General features: G+C 37.9%; 2 protein-coding genes across 3 annotated transcripts in view; both read left to right on the forward strand.

The window, feature by feature from the left end:
• The window catches only part of LOC133528947 (protein I'm not dead yet), a 75,991-nt gene extending 57,080 nt beyond the window's left edge, over positions 1 to 18,911 (forward strand). For both annotated transcript variants that reach the window (XM_061866465.1, XM_061866466.1), the window contains exons 5-14: positions 2,654 to 2,854; positions 3,490 to 3,615; positions 4,407 to 4,532; positions 5,867 to 5,978; positions 6,051 to 6,142; positions 7,065 to 7,165; positions 8,188 to 8,280; positions 8,771 to 8,964; positions 10,944 to 11,081; positions 11,999 to 18,911. In XM_061866465.1, coding sequence (XP_061722449.1) covers positions 2,654 to 2,854; positions 3,490 to 3,615; positions 4,407 to 4,532; positions 5,867 to 5,978; positions 6,051 to 6,142; positions 7,065 to 7,165; positions 8,188 to 8,280; positions 8,771 to 8,964; positions 10,944 to 11,081; positions 11,999 to 12,283 — 1,468 coding nt within the window. In that variant the 3' untranslated portion in view covers positions 12,284 to 18,911. The remainder of the gene's footprint in view (positions 1 to 2,653; positions 2,855 to 3,489; positions 3,616 to 4,406; positions 4,533 to 5,866; positions 5,979 to 6,050; positions 6,143 to 7,064; positions 7,166 to 8,187; positions 8,281 to 8,770; positions 8,965 to 10,943; positions 11,082 to 11,998) is intronic.
• Positions 18,912 to 19,813: 902 nt separating this feature from the next.
• Positions 19,814 to 21,175, forward strand: LOC133528962 (uncharacterized). Its single transcript, XM_061866501.1, has 2 exons — positions 19,814 to 19,987; positions 20,856 to 21,175. Exons 1-2 carry the CDS (start codon positions 19,909 to 19,911, stop codon positions 21,062 to 21,064), a joined length of 288 nt encoding a protein of 95 aa, XP_061722485.1. The 5' UTR covers positions 19,814 to 19,908; the 3' UTR covers positions 21,065 to 21,175.
• The last annotated feature ends 49 nt before the right edge of the window (positions 21,176 to 21,224 follow it).

The following is a 21,224-nucleotide window of genomic DNA, read 5'->3' on the forward strand; positions in this document are numbered from 1 at the left end:
AAAAATATGCCGCGTCTAGACACGCATTATGTCTATGGCACCAAGCCGGTTGTCCTGATACAGGTGAAGCGGCCGAGCGACGTAAACAATGCCGAGCGCAATTCAAATCTGCATTACGTAATTGTCAAAATAAGCATGAGCAAATAGTAATGGATAATATTGCGAATGAAATGAAGCATAAACATTTTGGCAAGTTTTGGCAACGTGTAAATAAAATTTTAAAACCCACATCGAGCTTCCCCTCGCATATAGATGGACGGACGGACGACGGCGACATAGCAGAAGTTTTTAGCAAGCTATTCACCCAACAGAAACCTTCAGTAACGTACCAGGCCCAAGAGGAAGTCGACGACGGCCTTATATTACTTACGATAACGTCAAAAGACATCGCGAAAGCACTCAAACATATGACGCGCGGGAAGTCTCCCGGGTTAGATGGACTTACAGTTGAACACATCAGATACGGCGGCCCCGCACTGTCGCATATGCTGTCCATACTGTTCACGGCAATTATTAAAACCAGTCATTTACCACAGGACTTGACAGACACTGTTATTGTACCTATATGTAAGAATAGAAGGAAGAATGTCTCAAGTGCCAGTAATTACCGCCCTATTGCTCTGGCAAATATAATAGCTAGGCTGCTGGAAAGGGTGCTGCACCGGCTCGCTGATCCGTATTTGTACAGTGCCGATAGCCAATTTGGCTTTAAGAGTGAGGTCTCAACAACCTCGGCTATATATGCCTTCAAGCAGATAGTAGGGTACTATAAATCTAGAAAAACGCCTGTATACGCCTGCTTTCTCGACCTTAGCAAAGCTTTTGACAGGGTTGACCACCAGCTGCTGTGGAATAAATTAAAGGAACGGAAAACGCCCACACCAATTATTAAGGTACTGGAGAAGTGGTATTCCCAACAGAAGAACACCGTAAGATGGAAATCAACTCTGTCCGCAGCCAGCGGGCTTAACTGTGGCGTAAGGCAAGGTGGCAGTATGTCCCCAGCACTCTTCAGCGTCTACATGGATGGACTTTCGCAAACCCTGACAAGGACCGGGGTCGGCTGCTCCATCAATGGCACAATGGCGAACCACATCTCATATGCAGATGATATGGTCCTACTAGCTCCATCTGTGGGAGCTATGCGGGAGTTACTCGCAGAATGCGAGAGGTACGCCGGCCAGCACAATATGAGATACAATCCTGACAAGTCTGAGTTTATGCTTATGGAGGCGGCACATATGCCCATACACATACCTCCGCTACTACTTGATGGGGTTCCATTGCGTAGAGTACAGGAAGTCAAATATCTTGGCCATATTCTATTGTCTAGTTTAAAAGATCTGGAGGACGTAGAAAGGCAAAGGCGAGCCACTGCGGTACGCGCGAATATGTTGGCTAGAAGATTCGCCAAATGTAGCGACACCGTAAAAAGGCAGCTGTTCCTCAGTTTTTGCACAAGCGTCTATACAGTGGAGCTATGGTCCGACTACACCTGCGCGGCGGTCAGAGACTTGCGTGTGCAGTATAACAACGCGTGGCGGGCGCTGTTCCGCCTGCCGCGCTGGTGCAGCGCGAGTGCCATGTTCGCGGAAGGGCGCGCGCCGGGCTGGGACGCGCTGCTGCGCGCGAGAAGCGCCACCGCCAGAAAGGCAATATACGGCTCCTCCAACACGCTACTGTCGGCGGTGAGAGAGTGGGACGCCAGCCCGCTGCACGAGCGCTGGAGGGGCTACCACAAGCCTATCGTGACGGGCTCAGGGTAACCCGGGACGCAGGTCCTTATTTGAATTTTATTGTTATTTAAATTTTAAATTTTAGGATGTTATTTAATTTGATTTAATTTTATTTTAATTTAATTTAATTCTTTTTGTAATGTGTAAATGTATAATGTATATGGAAATGATTTTCTGGAATAAATTTCATTCATTCATTCATTCATTCATTCATTCATTCATTCATATTTAATAATCTGACGTCTCCTGTGCTGCCCTCTACAGTTTCTGCACGCTCGCTATTCTTTTGGTAACCTATTGTCAAGAGTTAGTTGAAGCATTGTGCAAAAGGCACTGCCATTTGAGCTAGACGCCACATAGTGGCCTTAATTTAATCTAAAGTAAATGGCCCTCTTCCTCTACACTTTATGTATGCTTCGTTAGAGCATTTTCACATTGCCCAATCCGATATCGGCTGTCGGAAGAATTGTAAAATATATTCGCTTCTTTGTGTTTATTGATGAATTTACTAAATCATTATTACTAAAAACGATATATAACGCAAAAAAGACGGACTTCATGCGATATGGCACCCTCCCGCAGATTTTTTTGTCATGAACACCTTCCGACATCCGATATCGGATAGTGCTTCCGACAGTTTTAGCTATGTCGGACGATAATTTTTGTTCGTGTGCGTGCATGTCTAGCAATATGTTTCTAGTAGTGTGTGCGTGATCTGAAATGACCGAAAGGGATAGACTTATGTATCTTTTAGTATTGTTTGTCCTTGTCTATTGTAAGATCCTACATTCGATATCGGATCGGAAAATGTGAAAACGCTCTTACGCGTTGGAAATTATGCCATCTGGTGGACTATACCATAAACTTAAACTTGCTAATACAAAATTAATTACACTAATTCCCATCCTTTCTTTCAGACTTAACTTCGGCCTAACTTTCGTGACCATGTTCATCTCGATGTGGGTCTCCAACGCCGCCGCCACCACAATGATGGTGCCCATTGTGGAAGCCATTCTTGAAGTCCTGGAGTCCCAGGGCCTTGGCGACGTGTATATCAATAGGAAGAGGCCAGAAAATGGAAAGGAGGTTAAGGCGAAGGATGAGAAGACTGATGAAGAGTGAGTTTTTTTTTTTAATATTTAATCTGTATTTTCGTTAACAACATCGACATTATGATCCCTTTTCGTAGATATAACGTCAAATAAATACTATGTTTGTTTGGACAATAAATTGGCAACTTGTCCAGATCATCTAATCTCATCATATTGATTGCAGAAGGGTATTTAAGTCTAAAAATGATTACTACGAATTTAACAGCTCATGAAAATGGCGTTATGCGGTTTTACAAGTACATCATGCAGTCAAAAGTTAACGTTTGAGATTTCAGTTACCCCAAAACATGGCGCTGTAATGCACACTTTAGGTATCAAACTTTGGGTCTTAGCAAAGAGAATTGATTCTAATAGGAAGGTAAAGTCTAAGAAAAAAACGTGCCACTTAGTTTGACATCCAAAACAGATGGCGCTGGCGCAGTACAGTATCATATGTTTTTCGGTCATTGAATTGTCAAACGTCAACTTTTGTCAATAAGAGCTACCGCAAAATGTATGGAGCTGTACAGCGCCATCTCGTTTGCCTGTCAACTTTAAAGCACGAAATTGTATCAAATGTTACACATCTTATTCAATCAATGTATCTTTGGTCTTAGTAAAGTCAAAAAAACAACAGATATATTTATCAATGTTTTTTTCAGAGCCCCAATTCCGAGCGACATTACAATCTGTTACTATCTCAGCATAGCGTACGCCTCGACCTTGGGAGGGTGTGGTACCCTAGTCGGAACTGCCACAAACTCTGCCTTCAAGGGAATATTCGACAGGTGAGATTTGATACAGCACTCCGGGATCTGCAAGCTTTGTAACCTGAGGATATTGATGTACCGTCAAAGTTTCAAAATTTGCGAATTTCCACATAGAAAAATGTTGGATTATTGTTTTTTTTTGTAAAAATTTTACCTTATTCCTTGTAAAATTTTCCTGGAATTTCTGAACTTTTCGAACTTTTTCGAAAATATCGTTCTCTAGCTTCCTGTCCGCAGGCCAAAAGTAAGGCTCTGCGCACAGTAGTTTGTAGACCCCAATTTGATGAAATGATTTTTTCGATGCGGGCCCTGATCTGTTAAACGAAAGGCTTTGTTAATGCACAGTCGAGAGGCGGCACATGCCAAAGTAATCAAGTTGTTAAAAACAAGTATCGTGATAATATTAAGGTTCAAATTTGTGAAACAGCTTATTCGAAGAACAAGCAGCCACGCGGGTAGTAATAACGGGTGTTTTTTTTTGGACGTGACGAAACGTTATCACCGGTCATGGGCTGTTCCATGAATTTGGACCATATGGATAGGATGGTGAAATTGGTTATTATGGCGGCGTTTTTCGCAGTAGTAGAAGTACTCGCTGCATAAAGGAAACAGACACACCAGACACATTAGGGCCCGCACCGAACAAATACTGTAACTTTACTTTTTTGGGTAAAATTATTTAACTTTAATTTTTTCGTTTCGAGCTAGAGCTAGATCGGAAAACTGGTCGTGGTTGAATATGGCACCAAGGCGAGTGTATTTTTTGTATAAAAATAGTGTTATAATTCAAATATACGTTTCTTTTCCAGTGAGTTCCCTGAGATCCACCACGCGGTGAACTTCTTCTATTTCATGGCTTACAGCACGCCGCCCATGATACTGATGCAGCTGCTAGTCTGGGTGTCCTTGCAGGTCACCTTCATGGGCATGTTCAGGTCAGTACCCCTATAAATCCCCAAGGATCTGCCATAAAAAAAATCCAAAATTTGAATAGACAGAAAAATCATATAATTGGCTACTTGACAGTTTTTTGTAAATAATGTCAATCGATCTTGATTTTCCTGAGGATCAAATGTCTATGTGAGACTCATGGCATTTAAGCAACACAAAGGTCAGAAATGAGAGTTAAAGTCTGACGCTCGCACTCGACGATTGAAACACCTCTAACAAAATGATAATGTAATGTAACGTCACATTACATTAGTATGACTAAATGTATGGAAGATGAAGAAAATTGCTATTTTTGTCGCTGAATAATTGAGATTGAACTAGACACGACAAAAACGCATATTAAGGGGAAAGATTATACGTGAAAAAATGTATGAAAAATAATAGAGGGATGCAGATTAAAATGGCACATTATGAGGAAAATGGTATAAATGTTACCATATTAAAGTGGTTCGATTTCCATACAAAAACATTTGCGTTTTATTAAATCATTACACACTATTACTAAGTAAATAAATATGTGCGCATCTATTTACTTTCGAATATTCGTTTGCGTTAAATTTATAGAAAAACTTTGTTTTATTCATAAATCACGCAGAAACCGTTATTTTGATAGATAGATAGATAAACCATTTATTCGCTTGCCACAATACACACAACTAAACAAAAAAATTATACAAACAATAGCAATACCAAAATAAAAATTAAATAAAGGACAAAAAGCATCAATAAAAGGTAATGTGTGCTGTGTGCGTTGCAGCAAAACAAAAGGGTTCTGGCTCAGTAATACGCTCCACTCTTTCGGGTGAAGCACTGATAATTCTGCTAGAACCCAGATCACGAACGATTCACGATGTAACAAAAAAAAAACATATATATATATATATATATATATATATATATATATATATATATATATATACATAAATATTTAGTAGCATGCCTATAAAATAATAATAAGTGTCGTACCTTATTATATCAGATGTCGAGTATAAAACGGTAAAATAATAATTTTGGTGTTACATTGTTAAAAAATATTACGGGTTCTAGTTTGTCTACAAAAAAATTGTACAAACAACTGTCAGCTTAAAACAAGGTTGAATGCTATCGAGTCTGAAGACTCGTAAGTACGCCTCGAGTCGAGTTAAAAAGTCGAAAATAAGTTATTGATTTTTTTTTCGACTTTTAACACTATTTCATAATGTTTCAGGCCAAACAGCAAAGCTGCCAAGAAGGTGTAGCTGGCCTTAAGTCTTTAAAAGTCGAAAATAAGTTTTTAATTTTTTTTTTTCGACTTTATCACTATATCATAATGTTTCAGGCCAAACAGCGAAGCCGCCAAGAAGGTGCAGCTGGCCTCCGGCTCCAAGGCCACGATGAAGGTCATCAACGAGAAGTACAAGAGCCTCGGACCCGCCACTTTCCATGAAAAGGTACGTTTATACGCCTACATAATGCATGGTATTTGTCCTTGTGGAAATTCGATATATTCATGTCTTTTATAGGTTTCAGGCGGGCTGTTCATCCTGGCAGTGTTCATGTACATCTTCAGAAAGCCCGGCTTCATGCCAGGCTGGGCCGACTTGCTTACCACCATGTAAGTATACTGAGTGTTACCATAAACGTCAACTTTCTATGAAATAACACACACACCCACTCAAATAAAACACAGCCACACGTTACGCAAGCCATTTCTACTTTGTATAAAGTGCTTTTTAACTCACTTATTTTTCTTGAAATTTCTTGTTTCTAATTAATTACTGCATGTTAGTTGTACTTTTGTGGACATCAGTTATTGTATTGTATTGCTGTTAATACCCCAAATAAATAAAATAAAACATTCCCACATTCTGTGCTATTAAACTAGGTGCAGAGTTAGACGAACTCTATCTGACTTCCCAGGTTTTTTTTAATACCACGTCGGTAGCAAACAAGCATACGACCCGCCTGATGTTAAGCAGTCACGTAGCCTTTGGACCCGGGTACGTCCTTAAACTACGTCCAAAAGAGAGGTATGGGCATTGTGAATGTCATCTCGCTTTGTGTGGTAGGGCACAGCGCAGCGGATGTTATTCCAGATCTAGAGCGGAGCCCAACTGGGGAAGTACCTCCACCTTACAGAAAACCGCAGCCAAATAACACTAGACCCTACTCCTAGTGTTGTGTTCCTGCCGTTGAGTAAGGTTGCCAGAGCTCAACGAGGGGGAGGGGGGTTTAGGGTCGGCAACGCGCATGTAACTCCTCTGGAGTTGCAGGCGTACATAGGCTACGAATACTGCTTACCATCAGGCGGGCCGTATGCTTGTTTGCCACCGACGTAGTATAAATAAATAAATAAAAAGCCTATGGAAGGTTATATTATCTAGGTTATAAGCTATAATCTATCCAAGCCAAGTTTAATCTTAATACGTTTAGACGTTTTTGAATAAATCAGGAACAAATATTCAAATGTTCAAACATACGAATTGATCACAATATATTATAGATCATTATTATAACAGATAAATTTGTTGTTCTAGGAAAGTGAAAGATGGGGTGACGTCCATGTTCATCGTGGTCCTCATGTTCATTCTGCCCATGTCCATGGACTTCCTGAAGTTCTTCTCCGCTTCAGCTTCATGTAAGGATATATAATATTTTATTCTTTATTTATGGCAATGCTTAAGAGAAAATGCCAGCTGAGCCCCTTTCAAATTAGAGAATTTTAGGTGAATATCTCCGTCGCGCTGACGGGGGAGGGTCCTTAAATTAGAGCGATAAGGACAACTGCAGTTAAGCAAAAAAATCCTGCGTAAAAATCTTAGAAATCGAGGTTTCGTTCTCGACATTTTCCTCTTCCAAAACTTAACCAAGCGTAATGAAATTTTGGGAACGAAATTAGAAAGAAATTATCTGTCTCACCGTTTAGATTTTTGCGTTTGTTGTTGCCGATTTTGTATGGTAGGCGTCTGTTTACGGCGCATTTATTTAGCGCTGTTTGAAGTAACTTCGTTCTTACAAAGACAAGAATACAGCCAGTGTTGGGCAACAACAACAACAATTAACGTTCGGGCAACACTGAATATAGCAAAACATACAAACACAAATACTGGTAATATTGATCTCATATAACAAAGTTATTCATCTAGGGCATAGAGAAATAAGTAAGCATAGAGTGCTAGCTCCATAGTTCCATACATCAGTTTTCTTTCTAAAACGTTTATTATTATCGTAGTCGACATCTAGCGTTAAGAAACGGATTGAATGTACTTAGCCATGTTTAAAAAAACACCGTGTATAGTATAATAACAATTACTTTGGATCTGACATGAGGGGCGGGTGGAAAATGATCAAACGGGATGGTGCTATGGAACTTTCAGTGGGAGTAGCAGAGAAAGCGCTGTTATTGTTTGTCCATTCTGCCTACTTCTAAAAAAGTCTTGACGTAGACGTATACTGTTGCCCACCGTTTTTATGGTGGGTAACAATGAACCTGACCAAATTATGTAGGTTGTTTTTGGTATGTTTTCATGAATGTTAAAACGTGTTTTTAATTTTGTCGCGTTGCGTAATTTCTGTCTATCACGGTCGCACGCACATCTATAGAAAATATACTATATTTATGGTTTGATTAGTATTTCTTATGAAACATTTAATTTTCAGACGAGGAGCTGGCCAAGTCAAAGCCTTCCCCCGGCGTGGTGACGTGGAACATCCTTAAGGAGAAGATCCCGTGGGGTCTACTCTTCTTGCTGGGTAACATACTTTACTCATTACATAACCCAAGATACTTAGTCAAGGTTAAAAAACCGGCCAAGTGCGAGTCGGATTCGCGCCTAAGGATTATGTACACAATATATTTAAAAAAAAATTTTGTTAGATGAGCTCGTACTCGACCGTAGTAAACGTTTTCCTGTGATTTATGTGTGAATACCTATCGTCTGATTTTTTTTTTTCAAAAAGGGAGGTGTTGTATGTGCTGACTGTAGCACCGTAGCTCTTAAACGGGTGAATAAATTTGAATGCGATTTTTATATTTGAAAGTAGATTTTTTGGTTTTAACATGTTATATTAAAATCAGTTCCCCGTTTCATTGAGTTGCGGGTGCTTAGAATTTTTAAACTATTTTTTCGAATTATTTTTTTACTAAAGTCTCGTGACATCACGCTACTCCCCTTACACGGGCAATCTTTAGGTGGGGTGGGGTGAGATACCTACATTATTTAATACAGTTTTTGTCCACCAGGTGGCGGTTTCGCCCTCGCCGAGGGCAGCAAGGCCACCGGCCTGTCGGCCATGATCGGCAGCTCGCTGAGCGGCCTGCAGGGCCTGCCGCCCTACGTGGTGCTGCTGGTCGTGGTGGTGGTCACGCAGTTCATCACGGAGTTCACCAGCAACGTCGCCATCGCCAACCTCATCCTGCCCGTGCTGGCCAACATGGTGAGTTGCGAACGTGTCGCCAATAAGCCGTAATATTGTCTCAATTCGCTACGTGCACGAATGTCATGCCACCTAGCATCCGCAAATCTAGCGGAAAACGCCAGATCACTACATCTCACAAAACGTCCCCCAAACTCAAAAACTACTGAACAGATTTTCATACGGTTTATACCTATCGGTAGAACGATTGTTGAGGAAGGTTTAAGTGTATAATTTGTTAAGGTTTTTTTGGAAAATTGGTTGAAATATCGTTAGCAACGATGTCGGAAAAAATCACGCTGTCTAGGAGCTTGTAATCGACAATGCTGCCTATCCTTTTGAGCTATAGCAACAATGTATGGTAGGGTTGACCCTCTTTCATTAGTCTACAAAAAAGTCCGCCATGGTGTATGTCCATTTAAAACTTACTATACCCATTATTAACATCTAGAAAAAGATCACCTAATATGTGGTATTTGCAAAACTATTTCATGGATACAGTATTAATCATAATCAAATTAAATACGTCAGTTGTATTAAGCATTTCATACAGATTACAATGGTACGTTACACCATACAATTGAAATTAATATCTTAGGAGATATCGTAAATAAAAAATCCATTTCGTGCATATAATATGTACGAAATTTTAAAGACTCTAACCTCTGTTAGTGAAAATTATTACCATCGCATGCGCTGCTTGGTTTACCATGCCCGTACCCGTATAATGCACTTAAAGTCGCCAGCGTGTCGCCAATAAGTCGCCATTGTGGCGCTACTAAGTCGCCATTGTGTCGCTAAAAAGGCGGCATTGTGGCGCTAAGAAGGCGGCATTGTGGCGCTTATAACTCGTCATTGTGGAGCTAATAAGTCGCCATTGTGTAGCTGATAAGCTACCATTCCGGCGCTGATAAGTCGCCATTGTTGCGCTAATAAATCTAATCTAATTAGCTATTTAAAGCCAGTAAGTAACAATTGTCAGATTCAGATTCAGATTCAGATTATTTTATTTGCGATAAGTACATGTACATGCAAATACAGTTATACGGGTATATACAATTATTTACAATATATTACATCAATCTTGTGGTATATGAATGTCAAATATTATTATAATAAAAAGTGAACCTTACAATGTATCCATAGAACAGTTTAATCAAGTGCGTTGGCAAAATATTCGTCAATAGTGTAGAATGGTCTATTTATAAAATAATCTCTTACTTTTATGTCAAAGGTTTTTAGATTACTGCATTGTTTTATGTCGGTACTTAATTTATTAAAAATTTTGATTGCGATATTGTTAAGGCTGTTATTGAAGTGGATAAAGTTAGATTTAGTCTGAACAAATTTCGATTTATTTCGGAGATTAAAATTATGAGTTTCTTCAGCTTTCCTATAGTTATTTTGATTGACATAGATATACACACATATTCGATATAAATACAATGCAGTAACGGTAAAGATTTTGTGATTTATAAACATATTACGATGAGTAACTGGTATGTTTTTAGATCCAGTAATAATTCGTAGCGCCTTTTTTTGCAAAAGTAGTATAGAGTTTATGTTCGTTCCGTTACCCCATACTTCTATACAATATCTGATAATACTCTCGAAGTAGGAAAAGTACACAGTTTTTAGTATAGTTACGTCAGCTATTTTAGAAATTGTGGTTCCATTAAGTCGCCATTGTGTCATTTTCCATTTTCTCCATTGTGTCGGCAATATATTGCACTTGTAGTCCTAATAACTGGCCATGGTGGTGCCATTATATATCACCATTGTAACACCAATAAGGTGCCATTGCGTTGCCAATGAATCGCCATTGCCGAGCCAATAAGTCGCCATTGTGGGCAATAAAACTGACATGAGAAATGAAGTTTTTTTCAGTTTATAAAATTGGAAGTGCCACGATTGATCTTTTTTACCATTCTGTGAATTTAATATCATGATTGCTGTAAAACATTTTATACTAGTTCTAATTATGTGTTTTTTTTTTATAGGCACGCACATTGAAGATGGACCCGCGCTACCTGATGATCCCGGCCACGCTGGCGTGCTCCATGGCCTTCCACATGCCGGTGGGCACGCCGCCCAACGCCATCGTCGCCGGCGTCGCGCACATACCCACCTCTAAGATGGTAAGCTTCTAATATTTTCTGCCAGAGGTATTCTCTTCAATCTTTCAAGACAAAATCAGTACTGTCAAAGGTGGGCACTTCCAACCTCCTGATGTTCCAGGTGTCCATGGGTGACCATAATTGCTTACCATCAGACAATTCGTGTGCTCGTTTGCCTCCTATAACCATAAAATAACTGCTATATCTAAATGTTCCCATCAAAATTAACGGAGCAAAAAGTAGTGGTGCGAAATCCGTGGGTTTAAAATAAAAATATTATAAGAAACTCCATATTAACTTTATATGCTGCATACTTTGATAATTTTACATACTTTCAACATTTTGATTATTTTCTTCTGTGAAATTTATTTTTATTTATCTGCCGATAATTTCCTATACTAATTTAAAATATTGACTTGACTATTAGCAAAGATAATTTGAAATAGAGGTGGATTGTCAAAGAAAACTTAGTAGCCACAGTAAGTTTTACTACCATCTTTCGACTCATGATTAAAACTTTTGGAACACCATTTGACTTTGATATCATTAGAGTATTATTCTTTCACTGATATGTGTTAAATATCAAAAAGTGGATCCATCTAATAGATCAAAGGCCAAATATGCCCGGTAAGATGGCCCCACTTTTTGATATTTAACAAATTTAACACATATCAGTGAAAGAATAAGGATCTAAGTCAAATGGCGTTCCAAAAGTTTGAGTCTAAAGGTGGCAGTAAATTTAGTGTGGATACAAAATTTTCTTTTACAAACCACCTCTATTTCAAATTTTCTTTGCTATTAGACAAGAACTTTTCGTCAACGTATGCGACTAATGACATGTTCTGGTGTTGGTTGAATGAATTCATGTCAAATCCTATGACATCCTTAAAAATCCAAACACCTCCACGCAGGTTGTAACCGTAATTATCCTTTACTAGGCCATCGGCGGCATCGGCCCCAAGCTCATCACCACCCTCGTGGTGTGGGGCTCCTACCCGCTGTACGGGGACACCCTCATCTTCAAGCGCGAGGACATCGCGGCGCTCCATCTCTTCGACGACAAACCCGTCGCCGCCCCCAAGACTCCAAGCTTGCAGCTCTCCTGCAACAATACCACAACTAATGATATCTTGAATGGCACTAACAGGTTTGGCTGTAGTTTGTCGCAATCTAATACGGCGTTAAAGGGTCTGATTAATTGTGAGTATGTCGCTAAGAGATAATTTAAGGTTTCAGAAGGATTTGCTGAAGTTTTAGGGCAGGGGTCATCGAATGGCGGACGGCGGTCCGCACCAGGACCGCTGACCTATTTTGTGCTGTACGTTACATTTGAAACTGATTGGTGACCCCTGGTAGGGTCTAGCTTGTATAAATCGAATACTTAAACTTGACCTTTAAACTACTATCCTCCTGAGTCCCTGTCATTTTTGCAGTTTTGAATATGGAATCTTATTCCATTATAGTTCAAAATTCGATTTGAATTTGTCCTTTTAAAAGGACATCGGGACTTAGGAGGCTATATAGACCACGCACTCTCTGTTGAGCGTTGTAAGCTCTGCCACCTTGTGGCTTACATCGGAAATTCAATCTTGGCATTGCCACTTTGCGATAGTAAACAGAGGGCTCCTGTGCTGCCCTCTACAGTTCGGATACGCATCCTATAAGACTATGTGACATTACAATAAAACTCGAAATCCATTGTTACTTAATTATATAATTTTAAGTATCTAACATTCTTTCTGATACTCGATGTGAACGGGCCTATTTGAGTTAAAATATTTTCTCATAATTAAAATGTCAAGTTTCATTCTTACCAAAATATTTATTTCTACACCAAAGACCCTTTAAGCAAATCAATTTGGAACAAATTGTAGTTTCTGTACGAAAAACCACCACGATTAGTATGTAAAATATTAGAAATAACTACTACTTGCAACCAAAACATTTCTTTTACGATCTAAAAATATTTTACGAAGAAATGAAGAACTGTAGAACTACAGGTCCATTCACAAGAGCATGAATGGAACGAATGAGCGAATGGAAATATCTGTGTGTCATATTAACCAATAAAATGGCGGCTTTGACTGCATACCGATACACGTCACTCACACAATAAAACTTTCGTTCACTCCATTCGTGCCAGCTTTCGTGAATCAACCTTTTATCGGGAACAGTGTTGGCCGAACGTTAATTAGAATTGACCATATTGAAAATCAACCATTACAAATTGAACCGTAAATCGTAACGGACGGTTACAGTTTAAGGTTCAATTTGTAATGGTAAAATTTCAATATGTTCAATTCTAATTAACGTTCAACCAACACTGATTTGGAAAAATCATATGAAATATCCCGGTAGACATTTTCGCAAAGAAATCACATATAAATGCCTAGATTTTGGCATCAATTTTCTATGCATTGAACAAGCATTTTGTATAGGGAACGGACAATTTAATTTGTTTTCTTATTCAAATAATTTCAATGGGATACATTTTATATATTTTTGTATTCATGTACAAAGGTAAACTTCCCTTCCCTTCCCTTTTAGGGAAATCGTCTAGTTAAGACATTCATTGCCAGCAACCCGTCAGGCGGGCGCTCAGTCCGCAGTCGCTTTTTGCTACATACGGGTTTTCACGTGTTATCGGCTTGCTATCTCGCTTGTAGCGCGTAGCAGTCGCTGGCATTGAATGTGTTAACATTTGCATGAATGTTTGAAATCAAGGAAAACAAAAATAAGGGAAATATTATATGCTGCATGTTTTTTTTGTATATTTGGACGTAGCAAAACGGTTCCACCATCAAAAAGTCTATCGACTTGTTTTTGACAGAAAGCATAAAGTACTCACTCCATTCATTTGTTTTCTTACTAAAACGGGTGTCGCGACTGACGAAAAGTGCTCAACAATTTACAACTAGTATGATAAGCAGAAGGAGTTCCGGTTAATCCGGTTATAATTTTAGCTGAAAATCGTTGAGCATTAGACTTTCCGTTCGTGGCGACATCTATTCCGCTAACTCCGCTAAATCCGCTACTCGACGCTAGATGTCGCCTACGAAAATAATAAGCGTTTTGGTAAGAAAACTGATGTGTGACTGATGGAGTGAGCACTCTATGCTTACTTATTTCTCTATGCAGAAAGTTAGAAATGTTATGGGTACTTTTTTCTAAATATGTCCATTATGTAAAAAGAAAAATTACATCATGCCCACCGACACAGCGGTCAAATCAAGTCTGTTACTGCCGTGCATTGTACCTCTCAAACGCATGGACCGATTTTTAGAATGCGGTTTACGGGAAACAGAGTTTCCTTGCGATGGTTCTTAGCTATGTTTGATAGAAATCGATCCAGCAGTTTGAAGAGTATCAGCTCTTTTCCTAAATGATGTAAGGCATTTTTGTGCATAGGGTTTTTTTAATTATTATTAATTTAATAGTTTTTCAATTCCATATGAGCATAAACTAACACCTTCGACGTTCTCTAATTGCATTTTATACAGGTCTACGAGTAATAGCTTAGTTATTACTTTTTGATACAGTTTTTTTTCATTAAGCAACAGTTTACAAGATGATTATAGAGTCAGACCAAGCTAAGTTTGCAGCGATGTTAATATCACAGACGGTGCAAGTGTTGTTTTAAATATCAACCTTCTATGAAATTATGGTGTTTACTTAACACTTACACTGTCTTATCTCCAAAAAGGCAAAATGTTGATTTATATATTTCGACCCATGTTTTCTATGGCTTTAAAATAAAATTTGTTTACATGATCTGAATAATCATCTTATTGAGTGCTAACTTGTTGAAAATCAGTATGTATATCATTTATTTTTATGACTTAAGGGTCCCCAGTAAGCTCGGTTCTCCATACAAATGTAATTACGCCCTCATTTTAAAACGACTTGCTAGATTGCTCTTAAACTTTGTACTTACAAAAGGATAAGGTATATCTAGTCCTGTAATAGATGTAGCCATAGATGTTGCCATAGTTAAAAAAATACAGCAAATTTAAGTTTCTCATACGTAACCTGTTTTTGCTATATTTAATTTGTTTTTTAAACTAATTACAGGCATAGATATACCTTATGTTATTGTATGTGCAAAGTTTCATTAGAATCCAACAAGTAGTTATAAAATAAGAACTAAACTCCGTTTGAATGGGAAGGTGAAATTCGGCCGAGCTCGCCGAGGACTCTAATGACCCGCTGTGATGGATTTAATAGACCTATTTCCGAATGCTTTTTCTATATGTCAATAGATATGAAGAAATACGAATCAATGGTTGATCTATTCGCCAATAAGTAGTTGATATTGAGGAGTACAGTCGCCATCAGATATATCGGAGCGGCCAAAGTGTTCACAATATCTGAACACGCACTAACGCCATGGCAATAGAGGCGCGTTCAGATATTTGTGAGCACCTTGGCCGCATCTATATAACTTATGGCGACTTAGCGTAGGTTTTATTTTATACCAAAGAGTTATTTATTGTAGAACAGTTGTTAAGTAAGAAAAAAATCTGCTGACTGTTGACATAGATGTCGCTTTACGGGTCCGTATATTATGGGGTACCTCTGGTTGTCAAGAGTTAGTCAATTTATTTTAGTTACCATAGAATATGTCGCCGTAAAGAGCTATCTACTTACGCTATTTTGCTTGAGTACTGTTCTACAATGAATAAGACTTTGATTTATGTACGCCGGCGTCCGATCGTAAAATTAGCAAGATCATGAAATTCTTAGGCATATCGTGAATCGTGAAAATCATTTTCTCGTGCCCCGCGGGCTCCTGTTTCTGGTTATATGTGACCATTACAAACGAACTTTACGATCGGCCGGATTTTATGATCGGCCACTTACATTTATATTTAAACGAATTATGATTGAATGAGTTTGGTGGTAGGGTGGTATACTGTTTCATACTCATTTTATTGACGCTTTATTTGGTGCCACAATCGTGAAGTCTATGCTCAAATAACTTAATTGATGTGAAACTTCAATTGATTAACCTTTTTGACGCCAATGACGGATATATCCGCACCGTAGGTACAACGCCGAAGACGGATTAATTTATTACAGACCACAGAGCAACATAGACCTAGGTGGATTATGCATAAAGTTCAATTTCAGTTAAGACACTTCGGTGACGTGGCGTCCGTTAAAAAAATAAATTAGTAGAGTACATCTAAACTGCTTCTGAACTCTGCAAAGACTTTGTTGTGACGAAGTGTCCATACCCTAGTTTACAGTCGGACTAATCACGCGAAAAATTTGGTTGTAATAACTTTATATTTGTGCGCTAGGGTATCGATCAGTGTTGGCCGAAAGTTAATTAGAATTGACCTTATTGAAAATTAACCATTAAAAATTGAACCGTAAATCGTAACGGTTTACGGTTCAATTTGTAATGGTTAATGTTCAATATTGTCAATTCTAATTAACGTTCGGCCAACACTGGTATCGGTAATACCATAATAAACGTCATATCTTCATAGAACCTCTTACATTTATGGTGCCATTTTCAAAGTCTGTGGTCGTCATTTTCAAAGTCAATCGAAAGTTATTTCTGACCATTTTATGTGTCAATTTGTTACAGAAATAGAATTGATATTAATAACAAGAGTTAAATCCGATAGGGGTATATTTATTGACAAACACTTATATATAAAGTCAAGATATATTTTCGAAAATACATTAAGACCAAAAATTTAAATTTATTTTTCGAAACTTATAGCCCAAATCATAGTCATTAAATGAATATGTTATGTTATGGTAGCATAATTGTGATACCTAAAGCTGTTTAAAATAATTTTGTATATTAAGTGCCTTAAGCAAATCTCTATTTTTTACACAAAACAGAATTGAGTTGACTATTTTTGATAATAGCCAAATCCTTCTTAGAATTGCAATAGTACATTACAATAGAGGCCGGGAAACGTAGGGTTGCAGGCCAAGTAGATATATAGTAATATACGCGGCCGGCAACCCCGTTTCTCGCCGAGATATGTATAGTGCTTTTCTCAAACTTGCAATTAAAACAAAAAATTGTAGTCAATTTGTTTTATGGCGACCTACTCGGCTCGCCACTGTATCAGCGGTGTACAAACTTGCGCGCGTAAGTCCGCGCGCCTGCGCGATGCGCCACCGCCGTTGCTTAGCAACGAATATGCACAACAAATCCCCGTACCAAGCTAACTGAAGCTAGTTGATGGTTGGATACCAAGACGTTGTGTCACAACTTTACAGTCCTAGGTGTGTAAGGCAGTATGAAATTCCTTTACATATCATCTTCACTCATCGCACCTGATATGTAGTATTTCCGGACCTAATTTGACGTAAGTCATGTCATCATTTCATAGCAAGTTTGAGAAAATATATATTGCATCTCATATTTTTTATTTGTAATATTTAATATCGTAAGGTTTGTCAGTCAACTCATCATAAAAAAATGTCTTAAGCTGCCAGAGAAAAAAGTTGCATTTCAGAATTAAATTGGTACAAATGTAATACATTTTAATTGTTTTTAAAAGTGCAATAAGTTTTAGGCGCTGTTGCGAGTTGCCATAATAGTTGCAAAATATTTAGCACAGGTTTTTGCTTTTGCTTATATAGCAACACTAACTGATCATATTTTATACCTTCTGTTTTTGTAATGGTTGTAAAGCCATAACCTTTCATGTGTGTGGTGGTCAAAATCTCGGGTTCAAAGTTTGGTTGTGCTGATTAGAAAAAATCTTATTTGAAAAAGTGGAAAGACATTACTAAAAATTCGATCAGGACCATACACATAAGAGGTTAAGCAGCGGATAATGTGTTGACTTGGGCAAACTGTTTAATTCGAGTCGATGACAAATGTATTTTCATTTGACAGTGATTTTTTTTAAAATTATGTTAGTTGAGCGCCTGGCGTGTGAATGTGTAGATGTTTTTGGAGGCGAGAAGTCTCAAAACTACTGTAGATATATTATATTGAGACGATAAATAAATATGTTTAGTTTTTGTACAAATGCTTTTCATTGTGGCAATAAAAATACTAACTTTAAAAGGAGTAAATACTAGTATTTGATGAATTGTTAACGGCCACAACGAAATTTGCCGCAACTTTTGAGTGTTTTTGGCAAATAATTATTAGTTGTAGGAGAGGTTTACAGTTTAAGCAAAATTTTACGGTAATTCAGACTATCGAAAATTGACGATTTAAAATCCGGATAACACAAACGTTTGTGATCGTTGTAACAGCGCTGTCAAACTGGAGATAAATTTTTTTTTAGACTATACAATTCCTTTACAATATATATGTCTAATTTTTAGCATGTACTTTGCTGCGTGATCTTTTTTTTAAATATTTGAATAAAAGTTGGTTGCACTTTTCTGTCTCAGTTCGATCTATGTTTTAAAGACTGTTGGAAGAAAACTATATTTTGTATTATTGTATATGCCTATATTGTAATCATATATTATTTGTTGTCTCAGGTGTAGATGTAGTTGAAATTATTTGAGGTACCCACACACAATATTTTAACCTAAAAATAAGTTTTGGGTTTCTGCCACTTCAAATTATTTCAAATATTAAAACTAATGGGGTTGGCAACTGTCAAAGGTTTGCATAGATGGCGCCATCATAGCTTGCCCCTGTCTCTAGTTTTGTTCTATGAGATTTGGCTTAAAGTACTGGAATCCAGGTCACTAAATTCCAAAAAAAAAACAAGAATTTGACACAATTCTAGGGATTGACAGGGCAAGCTATGATGGCGCCATCTGTTTAATACTTCGACCGGCCAACCCCATTGTGTAAATAGAAAAACTGATTTGTATTGTTGTTATTTAAGAAATAAATGGTTGAAATTTTTAGTTGTTATTCTGTTATTGATCTTGTGGTTCCAATAATGTGTAGATCGGTAACATCAATGTCTGTAATAGAATCAAAGGCCAATTATAATTATGTTATTATCGATCATGATTAACGAGGGTCACCTTGGCTAGAGATCTAGTGCGCGTTCCCGTTCTACACATAAAATCTAATCTATACCATTCTATACCTACAAGTAGGCGGTGTCTCTACATCTACCTAAATGTAAACGCACGTGTACAAAACAGTAAACGCAATCTAACTGTTCTAGGTACGCCCTTCAGATGCGAAAATTTGATTCGCCAAACTTTGAGCTTCAATAGGTTTTTTTTGTAAATATTAACGTTCATTTTAGTCATGTTCTCCCTTTCCAGTAGCCTCATAATATAACGTAACTACTTTCCAAAATGATGCAAAAATTCAAAATTCAAAAATTTATTCTGCAAGTAGGCCTCAAGGGCTCTTTTACAAGTCAATACAACATTTATAGTAACATCATATAGAGACATGAAAAATACATAACAACATTTATAAATACAACAGCCAATACAATGCGTTTCAGCAGGTTTTATAAAAAGTAGGTATTATCTTGGGTTATACACATTATGTTATTATAGTATGTTTAACTCGTTTGTCTTTCCTGTAGACATCGCCAAATTAAGCTGCTCTAAAGCTAATTTTTACGCTGCACCCTTACAGGCGGGGACATTTTTTCAGTAGGTACTTTAGACTCAAAAACAAATAGGGAATATATATATTAATGTACCAGTCTTTCATTTTTATTCTATTGTTCATTGAAGTCACTTTTTTATAAAATGTGTTTGTTAAAGTGACCCTTACTTAGAACCACATATCCGATCCGATATACCTACTACTAAACACATCCGATATGAGAATGGTGGAAACAGATCCGGAAAATGATCAATAAAACTATATAATCGCACAACTTGCATACGTTAAGCATTGAACTACTAAGAGACAGACAGACGATCAAGCGACATGAAATATACGTTTGTTCTCATGTGTGCTCTTCTGGCTGTGGTCAGCGTGAGCGGACAAGGGATCCCAATCCCAAAGAGTAAGTTACTTTTTTTCATATTAATAAAATAAATATGTCTAATGTAAAACATGTTAATGAAGTGATTTGTGACTGGATTAATTATCCTATCATAAGATGCATAAGAATCTACATACTCGTATCTGATTTGGTTAGGTTTACCATTATATATTACATCTGTTACCTACCTACATTATAGCGTTTCGTGGTAGTTTTACGTATGCTGCTACGAAATGCTGGAACGATCCGTGCACTGAAATCGATAAACTACCTCGCACAGCTTTGGAGACCAGTCTAACTTGCGTTTTTACATGTTAACTTTTGGGTGGGATTTACTTTGGTCGTAACTACTTACATACTGGGATTTCTCTCCCGGTTTTAGTAACAGGTGGAAGTGGGATGGTGGGAATAACCGCCAAAACAATTCTCCAGAAGCTATACAAAAAGAGACAAGCGTTTACCACGGTAGATATTTTTTTAGCAAATTATAGAGGTATATGGGGTGTCTATTTCGTTACCTGCAATAATTTACGGGCTGAATCATTGATGTAAGTAAAATACATCAATGGGCTGAATATCCTAGGTCATACTGAGCAACTTTTACTATGGGACTAATCCCGAAAAATTTACTCTCCAACAGAAAATGTCAAGGCAAGCCAAAATGTAAGAAACAGACATTTTTTTTCTCGTTTTCGGGGTTGGTCCCATAGTAAAAGTTGCTCAGTATGACCTATTTATTCACCCAGTAAATTATTGCAGGTGACTAAACATACAACCTGTAGGTATTTTTCTATTTGTACAACTTTTAGAGAATTCACAGATATTTTTGCCATGTATTTTCATCCGTAACTATTGATCCACACTTAAGTCGAAACCCATTTCTTGTCAGAGAATTGTCCCCCCGGCGAGCGCTCCGTTCTCCACTGCCCTCGCATGGCCGAACCCGACTGCATAATTCCCCGTATGCACGACTTCGTGGACAGGCGATTGCGGCCTTGCGGCGAACCCGACTGCTTCTGCGAACTGCCTACTGTCAGGGACAGGAGCACTCACAAGTGTGTGCGTCTTGATGAGTGCCCGAAGAAAGAAGATCAGTAGTTCTTCAGCTTTCTCATTGAAAATACAAATGTTTAGGTATTAGGTATTGATTTTAAATAAAAATCAGTGAAAATATTGTGTACCTTTAGAAATATATAAAGGAATAACCTACTAAGTAGTTTCTATTTTTCGCCACAAAATGCCATAGGTACCTATCACC

This window comes from Cydia pomonella, chromosome 20 (genome assembly GCF_033807575.1).
Source record: "Cydia pomonella isolate Wapato2018A chromosome 20, ilCydPomo1, whole genome shotgun sequence".
NCBI lineage: Eukaryota > Metazoa > Arthropoda > Insecta > Lepidoptera > Tortricidae > Cydia > Cydia pomonella.